This window comes from Cornus florida, unplaced genomic scaffold, assembly GCF_030987335.1.
Source record: "Cornus florida cultivar Cherokee Brave unplaced genomic scaffold, ASM3098733v1 CherokeeBrave_3.0.0_Hap2_Chr07, whole genome shotgun sequence".
NCBI classification, from domain to species: domain Eukaryota; kingdom Viridiplantae; phylum Streptophyta; class Magnoliopsida; order Cornales; family Cornaceae; genus Cornus; species Cornus florida.
Genome location: NW_026775577.1, coordinates 1844759 through 1855589, shown reverse-complemented (window position 1 = coordinate 1855589; position 10831 = coordinate 1844759). Strand labels below are relative to the sequence as shown.

The following is a 10831-nucleotide window of genomic DNA, read 5'->3' as shown; positions in this document are numbered from 1 at the left end:
CACAATCTTCCTCAAAACAATTAAAACACCACCATCTAAGTACTATCTGTATCATGTATCAACCCAACCCAACTATGCTTTCAGTTAAAATGTTAGACACTTATCTGTAAAAAGAGGTGTGATTACAGATAGGTGTGATTAGCACATATTATACTAATCCAATAACAAAGTACAATGCATCAGTTTAGGAATAATCTTCAAAATTAACAGATCAATATCATGATATTCTGCATTCTAATAACAAAAGAGAATCAAAATTTGAAACTAAAAATATGGAAGAAAGATTGAATATATCATTCGTGCATTACACAGATTGTATTTCTATGTGAAACAAAACATCCAGGATTTCTCAATGGGGTGGGCTAAATCAAAATATATCAACCAAAATCAACTGTTGTTTAATTCAATTTTAGTTAACTAACAATGTTTCTTTAGACAAATGACTGATTAAGGCATCCTATTTGGGTAATTAATAAAAAAAATTACCAATTTATTTCCGAACAATTCATCACTCAGTACCTATCTCTTCTTTTGACCAATTTACTAATCTTGTTTGAAAATCTACTAGTGGAAGCAGAGTGTGAAGTGGTTCATGGCAAGCCCCTTCCAACACTATGGAATTCAATCAAAAGCATGCTTTTTGGAAGTATTTCAATTTCAAGAAGTAACTTTAGAGCTTTACCCTATATTAAGTACTTTTGCTTGTCAAAGTTCTTGTTATAATTTTTTTTTTTTTTAAGTACCGAAAAGATTTCCATCTTCAAAAAGCTTGGCATGTTGAAATAGAAGTTATAGAAATAAAAATATATATATTTGTTTTGCTGAAATAAAATGTAGATCAAATTTTGTTACTTTATATTGTTAAAAAAAATAAAAAAATTATTTAAAAAAGATCATAAAAAATTTCACCAAATAGGATTTAGTTTGCAAAACAAGAATTACAGACCTTGATTAGTTGATTTAGAAAGAAAAAAAAACAAAACAAAACCCATACATACAAGTTAGCAGTTGCAGAGAGAGGGAGGGACAAGCTTGAGAGTTGAGAGACAACGGCTGAAGCTTGCGAACGGCGAACCTGAGGGTTTTGATTTTTTAAACAATCTTAAATGATATGCCAATATGGGTTTTGAACTTTTAATTCTTGCAGACAGATAGATAAACTGAAATATATGGGTTTCGAACTTCTGATTCTTGTAGATTTTGTAGTTTGCAGAGGCAAGTTAAGAGTCGAGAACGAGAATAGAGATGGAGGCGATTGGGGAGGTAGAAATGATTTGCCCTAAATTTTTTTTTTTTTTTTGAGGCCCTTGCCTTGGGTGAGGGTCGGTTCTGGACTTATTTGGTTTGGGTCTTTATTTTAGTATGGTGGTTGAGTTGACTTGGGTTTGATTGGGTGGACTAATACTATTAATATATATATATATATTTTTTGGTCTAGGCCAAAATTAGTATAGTAAATTTTTTTTTTTTGGTGGGCTCAAGCCCACCCCTACATCCGCCCTTAATTCTCACCAAAACTTGACGCATAGTTTCATGCATATCAAAGTTCGATTAACGTTGGTTTGGAACTCACTAAACTCAGCCCTCAAAAGAGCTACTCCATCATGATCATCGTCGCTGGAGGGGTTACTTCCATCTCGTGAACCAGCCATCGAAAACAAAGGCGGATTTGGAACCTTGCTTTGATACCAACTACTGTAGCGGAAACTATAACCCTTGAATTCACAAAGAACACACTCACAAGAGAAACTGAAATTATATTAATAATGACGATGTTTGTACACTTACATCTCTTGCCTTTGTATAGCATATGAAAGAAGGTTTTGAACTTTTGATTCTTGTAGTTTTTATTATGAGTAATGATAGTTACACTGAAACCATACATCGAATAATAGATTTGGGTTTTTTTTCTCTCTCTCTCCTCTCTTATTTCATTGAACTCTAACTTAAACATAAATTTAATATTGGGCCCGAAATATTTACATCTTAAATGACCTTTTCTCTCTTTCTCTCTCTCTCTCTCTACTCTATATTCATGTTTTCCAATACAGCCTAACCAATATAGAAATTTAATATTGAGCCTAAAAATTTGTATCATTAAATAATTTTTTTCCCTCTTTCTTTCTCCCTCATTCATGTTTTTTTTTTTTAATAGCAGCAATAAAAAAATTTATGGTTAAGTTAAAATATTAAATATGTATTTAACATTATTGTTTGGGAAAGTGACGAAAACTTTACATATATTTATTTTTATTTTTCCAACAAGTCTTCTCCTCCCTCTCTTATTACAAGTTTACAGTGGTCTTATGAACGCACTTTTATTATATTGAAAATTTTGTAGGAGTATTTAATTTGGATTTTCTAAATCAGTTTCTATGATTTTTTTCTTTAATTTTATTTTAGTTTTATTAACTTTTGTTAAAATAAATCTGTGTATATATATATATATATATTTATATATTTTGTTTGTGAGTTGTGACTACTTTTATTTATATTGTTGAAAAAGTTATTTTTTATTTTTTTCGCTCTCCAAATTAGATCGGGCTGCCACTACCGACGCAACCGATACCGTATAATTCAACTGCTATGATTCCTGCAATGATTATCACTTATGTAAATAATGTACACCAAAATTCTATAATTCCAATGTAAAATTAAAACTAAATGAAGGTACTCAAATTTTCAAATCATCTGTACATGCTTATAAATATTACTTTATTCTTATCATTAATAAATCTTGTTCAGTGTTAGAGGGTGAGTTCAAAGCTGTAGAACTCTAAAAGTTGCACATAATGATAGCTTTCTTGACCTGGTTGAAAACATCAATTTTTTTTTTTTTAGAAAATTTTAATTTTCAATTCATTAATATTCTTGCATTTTTCATGTTTGAATTTCTTTAACATTGCAAAGACAGAACATCTATATATATACCCTTTTTATGTATTACAATTGAAATTTTATAAAAGCACAGGGCACTAAATATGGATGAGACGGTAACAAAAAATATATATATATATATATATATAACTAAACAAGAGCTAATAAAGAACAAGATATAAGGAAATCCAGTAGTATCAGAAGTGAAAACTACAGTAGTATCAATGGGAAAAGATGTAAAAATCTTACTAATTTGATTCATTTCAATTTTACGTAATTAAAATTTAATGATGTAAAAATGTATATTGGAAATATCAAGTGTTATACTAATACTCCATCATCATCTAAACGGACTCCATCATCGAAACCCACTTATAAAATTTGTAATTTAATAAAAATAGTATATCCTTTTATACATAATATATATATAGTATAGTATATAATAGATAGATATAAATATAGATATAGATAAGTACTGTAATTAGGCAGGTTGAAAAATATCGGATGGATAGTATTTACTATGACGGCGACTGTTGCCAAGGTCGAATCTCCACGAGCAGACCACGCTACCTAAATTATCTCCAACGGCTCAAAACGTGCCACGTCATCACGCCCACCCTCAGTCTTCAACACATTCGCAACGCTTATAAAATGCCAACTAAACCAATTTATAGCCTCTAATTTCATTCCCAAATCCCAAAACTACCCTTCAACCTTACGCCATATTTAGTTAATCACTCTCCCTATTTATAGCCATTTCCGTCATTTCCCCCACCATATGACATCTCAGCTCAAAACACCACTTTCTCTCTCTATATACGCATTACTCTGTTGTTTCTAATATTTTCATTTGTTCATCCACTTTCCCTATCTAGGCGCATAGCACAAAAATGGCGACTGGTTTGGTTCGGAGAGCAATATATAGCGTTCAGTCGTCGCCGGCGGCGAAACTGGTGGTGGCTCGAGCTAACGCGTCGGAGGCTCAAGCACAACAGGTGGAGCCCAAGGCCACAACCGCCACCAACTTCAAGACCTTCCAAATCTACCGGTGGAATCCGGACAATCCGACGAAACCGGAGCTTCAGGACTACAAGATCAACCTCAAGGAGTGTGGTCCGATGGTTCTCGACGCTCTGATCAAGATCAAGAACGAGATCGATCCTACGCTCACCTTCCGCCGATCGTGCCGCGAGGGGATTTGCGGGTCCTGCGCGATGAACATCGACGGCGGTAATGGATTGGCTTGCCTGACGAAGATCCCGTCGGGGACGTCGTCGACGGTGACGCCGTTGCCGCACATGTTCGTGATCAAAGATCTGGTGGTGGACATGACGAATTTCTACAACCAGTACAAGAGTATTGAGCCGTGGTTGAAGAGGAAGAACCCGTCTACGACTGGGAAGGAGTATCTGCAGACCAAGAAGGATAGGGCAAAGCTTGATGGGATGTACGAGTGCATACTGTGCTCCTGCTGTAGCACATCCTGCCCCAGTTATTGGTGGAACCCTGAGTCTTATCTCGGTCCCGCTGCTCTTCTCCAAGCCAATCGGTAATTTTCCCAACCTCTTACTCTTTCTATCTATCTATATATATAATGCATTTATATGTAGATGCACCCGGAAGCAATTACCAAGAGCATTGGGTGCTGAATATAAATCACAACAATGATTAATATGAATAATATAGGAAGTGAAATGTGGGGCTGAGCTATGGCAGTCTTAAGCTGTAGGACTGGTTGACGTTAAGTAAATATAGTAGCTCTTATAGATTTACCCTTGTGTCTAAACATTGAAGCCATTCTTCAGATTATGCGATCTCGAAACTAACCATTCTCTCAAATATGTGCATATAGTTTATTAAATTCTTACAGTAATAAAAAGTTAAGTTTGGCACATTCAGATTCTGTTAATGATATTAGCGTAATGGTAGGCGCAGACACTAGGCCAGGTGTTATTTAACCTTTGCAGTAGTATTAAACACCGAAAAATATCCACTTAATAAATTCTTTATGAAAATTATTTAGTACAAACATTGGATTGTTGCAATTAATTTTAGGATGGTGTTGTAGTTTGTTGAAGGACTTGTAGATGGTGTCTCTGTAAAGGTTGGTGGGTGCATACCATGTGCATTTTGTCCTATGCATTGTCCTCTACCCCCACTGAATTCTTATGGAAGAATCTATCTATATGTCTTTGTGCCTCAGAGTCATTGCACTTGTAGCATCAGAAATACATACTTTATGTTTGATTGCTTTGTCCCAAGTTGGAAAACTGATATAGGACTAGGTTGAAAAACAATCTTTGCTGTGTTTATGTGTTGAATCATAGGGTTTTTGGTATTTTGCTTTGAAATTGAAATGAGATGAGGGTTAAATTGAGAGGGATTTTGACTGTGGCCATCTTTTGTTGGACATCAAGATTCATAAGGCTGCGTACGTCTTTTGACTGCCCCCGTAGTGGCGGGAGTCTTGTGTACGGGTCTACCCTTTTTGTTTATGATAGAAGAGGATTAAATGCTAAAATGGTTCCAAATTGCAGTTGTTTGAATTATTAATGTGATTGATAGATCATCCTTAACAGCACATAACTATGTCCTCAATGAGTAGGAGATTCATCTGAGGTAGGACTATTAAACAAAATTTTGAGTATAGCTTTAGTCCCTGGAATAGATGTATAGAAGGGTGTGCCTTTCTATAGCTTGTGCACTATCTTTTATTTAAGTTAATGAAATTCTCAATGCTTAATTACCCACAAAAAAAAAAAAAAAAAAAAAAAAAAAAAGGAGGAAGAAGAAGAAGATAGAGACAAGACTAAAGAGCTTCTATGAAATTAAAAAATAGTAATAATTGCATTCTGCAGAATAGTTGAGACTGTTTAGTAAAATTTTTGTTCGAGAGAAGCCCAAATAGCTGTGTACTTCCATATTTTCTTAAAATTGTCAATAATAGCATCTTACTATCTTAGAAATGTGTTCTCGTATACTCCATCGCAAAACACTCTATCACCATTGCGAAAAATTAAGCAAGTCTAAAGAGACTAGCTTCCGGGCTCTATATTCCATTACTGATTAGTGATTACACATAAATGACACGAAGAAAAAAATATTGTTATGAAATAAAAGGACTCGTGGTAATTGCTTCCGAGTTTAAGCAAAAATGTGTGATATTTAAAAGTGGGGGCAAGTTGGATTGTGCTGAATGGATAAATTAAGGTATAAATTAATTAAAGAAGATACACAGTTGCATGCATATTTGATGGCACAGATGGATTGATATCCTTAAACCAAGATGTCATCTTTGCTTAAAGTTTATTAATAGTTTATTCACTAGATTAAAGTTTTTATATTTCATTTCTATACCGGTTGAAAATTTTGATGCTCTGCTAACCAAAAAATAGTAAAGAAAGCATAGAAAGTTAACAGCCGAAATGCCGGAAACCATGGATTGGAAGTGTCCTGGCTGTCTTAACCTGGAAATATATGCTACTTCATTACCTTTATACTTTGCAAGTATACTATTACAAGTATAGTGTATAAGTACAAAACAAAAATTATTATGGTTCTTTATGCATGCTCTATGTCTGTCATTCTTCTTCATACATGTTAAGCATTTGCTACAAACTTCCAAATATATGGGAGTACTTGTGTGGGGCATAGTGTCACGTGGATACTTGGGTGAAAGTTGTGTCTGATATATGATTATCATGCATAAATATTCAATTGGGCATGTCTAACGAAGGGATAGGAAACCATAATACAACTTTACTAGAAATGCCCTTTGCTACTTTTTTTAGCCTGTTCATTTAAAACAATGGATGCATTAAATTTAGTGAGGTGGTGTTGCCAAAAGAGAGATTAAAAAAAAGGAGAAATAGGTACCAATGTCAAACAGAAAACAGTGCATATAACCTTACTGCACCTGGGTCCGGGTACTCGGGGAGGTGGGTCATGGATGTACATTTTGTCACTTTAAACATTCTGCTTCTCATAAGATTTTAAGATATATATATTTGATATCATCATACCAAGATATGCAGCCACACTCGTCATCCTGCCCAAATCAATTCACCATGGTTTAGATACATGAATAGCCGAGGAAACAGCGGAGAACTCTTTCATGAACTTCTACCTAATGTTTATAGAAAGGCTATCTACTGAATGTCATATTGGTCTTGTTAACAGCAATAAGTTTTCCTTAAATCTGGTTTGAATTAATCTCTGCTGATTAGATGTCCCTCCCACTTGTTAATTATTAGATCTAATATCCAATTATAGGCGTCCCTTAAGTTGTGTGCGGTACTTTTTTTTTTTTTTTTTTCCTGTCAAAATGAAATTTAGTAATTCAAAACAGCCATACAATCAGAATTAGTAAGGCTCACAAGTCAGCTAGTCCACTGTCCACACATTCCAACTACCATCACCCATTTTATGCTCCAAAGCCCATTTACACAAAGCATGAGCAGTAGAGTTGCTAGTCCTATTAACGCAATGAAGTTTTACTATCAGGAAATCTGTCCAGCAGCACCCCTACATCTTCGATAACAATAGTGGCACACTCATTGGACACCTTCAAAGTTGTTACAGAGTGACAATCACCTTCAACTATCAACTTAAAGCGATTCAACCCAACAAACGCCTTTAGCACCTTGCACTTCAGCAGTCTCTGCATTAGCCACATTCTTCCAGAAAAAAATGTTGCAATTTTAATAGCCCGACCACTCCAATTCCTCAGAATAAAGCTACCACCACCTTCCATGGTTTCCTTACTGAACACAGCATCCACATTTACCTTGCTAACCAACCAACAGAAGCTGAAGAGGAAACTGTAGAAGATGAGAGCCCTTCCGTTTCCTTAGAATACATTTCATTATACATATCGAAATTAGCAACATCCTTCTCTATAATAAATTGAGGTTCCCATTTAGTACCCTAGAACATCAAAACATTTCTTCCTTTCCATAGTTGCCAACGAATGAAGGCTCACAAGATCAAAAGCTACCTTGAATTAGTAGCTCTTTCCCAAATGTCAACCTAGTAAGTCCACAATTGCTTCCGGGACACTCCAAAAACTTTGGTCATATCAATTCTCAAGGGACATGTTCTCCACACCAATTGCGCCACAGGACATTTACAGTAAAGGTGAACTAATGATTCTTCCTCTACACCACAAACCTTGCAAATAGTGTCAACCACCACTCCTCTATTGTAGAGCCATTCATCTTCAACTGTCCGGATATTTGGATTAGAACATACTGAAGTAATGCAGAAATTCTCCTTATTGGAGAGCCATTCATCTTCATAAATCTTCTCCTCATACCCAGAAGCCACTCTCTATTTTAAACCCTTCTATAATATTATTTTAGCTGCTCAAGCTGACTTCCACGTCTTGCAAGCAGATTCCAGAAAAATGTAATTGGGAAATTATTATTTTTTTTGAAAATCTATAAAATATCGAGTCCTCTCCTTGTTCAAGTCTCAGGCCAATTTAGCTTGCAAGGCTAAATTTAATGCCTCCAAATCTTTGAATCCCAGCCTCCCAATCTCCTTCCCATCATACATTTTCTTCCAACGAACACACTTAATTTTGGAATCTTTCTCGTTGCCACTCCACCAGAAATTAATCATTTCACTTCTAAGAGAGTTAAAAGTAGAAGGGAATTAAAGCATTGGAAAGAGGGCATTTCCTTTATTTGAGTTGTGTTGGATACTATATCCATTTTTCTTTGACTTGAGCGAGTGTAAAACTAGTAAACAAGAAACTTGAATGATGACAACGGCAAATTCTGTTACAATCGGTAAAGGTTGACCAGTGGGGGGAATCTGTTATCCGCAACTAGAGCAAGAAGGGACTTATATTTTGAAGTAGGCTGCCAAGAAAGCAGTTTTATTTGAATAGATATTTGGGCTTACTTGTATGACTTGTGTCTCTATTCCATTTCATTCCAATATATCAAGTGCCAGTTATTGTTGTTTTATTTTATATGATGTCTGTAAGTCTGTGGCGAGGATTGGAAAATAGACGTGGAGATTAGAATGGTTTAGGGTGCAAGAATGTCTTTTTAGGTTCAAGAAAGAATTAAGAGAATGATGATGATCATTCACAAGTATGGGTATCTGTTATCCATTGTATGACTTGTGTCTTTAGCCCATTTCATTCCAATATATCATGTTCCAGTTATTGTAGTTTTATTTTATATAATGTCTGTAACTCTCTGGTGAGGAATGGAAAATAGACGTGTGGAGATTAGAATGGTTTAGGGTGCAAGAATGTCTTTTTAGGTTCAAGAAAGAATTAAGAGAATGATGATAATCATTCACGAGTATGAGAATCTGTTATCCACAACTAGAGCAAGAAGGGACTTCTATTTTGAAGTAGGCTGTCAAGAAGGCAGTTTTCTTTGAATAGTGTGGGCTTAGTTTTATGACTTTTGATCCCATTTCATGCCAGTTATTGTTGATTTATTTTATATAATGTCTGTAACTCTGGTGAGGAATGGTAAAAATACAGGAAGATTAGAATGGTTTAGGGTGCAAGAATGTCTTTTTAGGTTCAAGAAAGAATTAAGAGAATGATGATGATGATTCACAAGTAATGGGCCCTTGTGGTAGTCTGCTATCCTTCCGAAGTCGCACTTTCAAGTTGGCAGCTAAGTTGTACAGATGTATTGAATGTTTATATTATGCATGATGTGCACAATACATATATCCTGAGGTCTTTATACTTGGTGGAACTAAATCAATTTCTTACCTAGGAAAAAATTAATTTTCAATTGCATTCATCCTTCAATCTAGTTTGTTGCTCTTCTGCAAATGGCTCTACTCTTTTTGTGATTTATTACCATCTTGGGACTTTCGCACTTTGAAAGTCATTGTTTCAGTTGGATACCTGTTAGTTTTTATATTGATTCCCATCATAAGCATGATTCTCTTTGATTATTTCCATGTGGTAACATCAATTGAAGGGTTAGAGAAGGAGCTGAACATTTAGTCTATGATTATTAAAAAAATTGTTTGGATATAACTTTGGATTTTCACAAGTTGCGGATATGAGTAACTGTATATTTGATACTGTTTCTTTCTTCTTCTTTTTTTGGTTTGTATTGCAGATGGATAATGGATAGTCGTGATGAATATACAAAGGAGCGCCTTGATGCGATATGTGATGAGTTCAAGCTATACCGTTGCCATACAATAATGAATTGTGCCCGTGCCTGCCCTAAAGGACTGAACCCTGCAAAAGAAATTATCAACATCAAGCAGCTTCAGCTTAAAATTTGAGTGTCTTTGGAAGTATGATGATGTGCATTGACTTATTCAGGGATTATTTTGGACAACTAGTATTTTCTGAAGTTAATAACGTTTGCATCAATTGTATTTGGTCATTTTCAGATCTTCTTGTACTTAAAAAGTTTGGGATATATTTTTTTTGTTTCAATAATTTTTATATAAACTGCTTTGGTCAATAGGTCTATATTGACCTGAACCGTGTTTATTAAACATGAGCATCTTCCCTTTAACTCCGTATGCAAGATGATTAGCTTGTGTGTATCAACTTTTAGTAGTAAAAATAGGAGAGCATGATTGGGGGTTTACTTGGTGGAGTTTAATGATGTTAAAATGAGATACAAGTTACCTCCCCTCATGTAGGCTATAGCCACTGTCTTGCCATATTATTCTCCTGTATTTATTGAGTGGGCAGATTTGCTTGGAATTAGCCTACTAGAGCAAGTACTAAAAGGGTTTCAACTCGCAAAGGGCACAGGCAGATCAGCAGCTGCCAGAGCCATTTGATTGAGATCTCTGCCTCAGTTTCGAGCCATTAGATTGAGATCTCTTGAGATGCAATCATTTTGCTCAGAACGCTAAGATCTCTGCCTCAGTTTCGAGCCATTAGATTGAGATCTCTTGAGATGCAATCATTTTGCTCAGAACGCTAAGATCGTTTTAAAATGCTTGT

At 35.1% G+C, this 10831-nt stretch overlaps 1 protein-coding gene across 1 annotated transcript; it reads left to right on the top strand.

The window, feature by feature from the left end:
• Window positions 1–3705: 3705 nt before the first annotated feature.
• LOC132315699 (succinate dehydrogenase [ubiquinone] iron-sulfur subunit 2, mitochondrial-like) lies at window positions 3706–10371 on the top strand. The gene is made up of 2 exons (XM_059814058.1): window positions 3706–4426; window positions 9981–10371. The coding sequence occupies exons 1-2, from the start codon at window positions 3768–3770 to the stop codon at window positions 10150–10152; spliced, it is 831 nt and encodes a 276-aa protein (XP_059670041.1). The 5' UTR covers window positions 3706–3767; the 3' UTR covers window positions 10153–10371.
• Window positions 10372–10831: the final 460 nt, after the last annotated feature.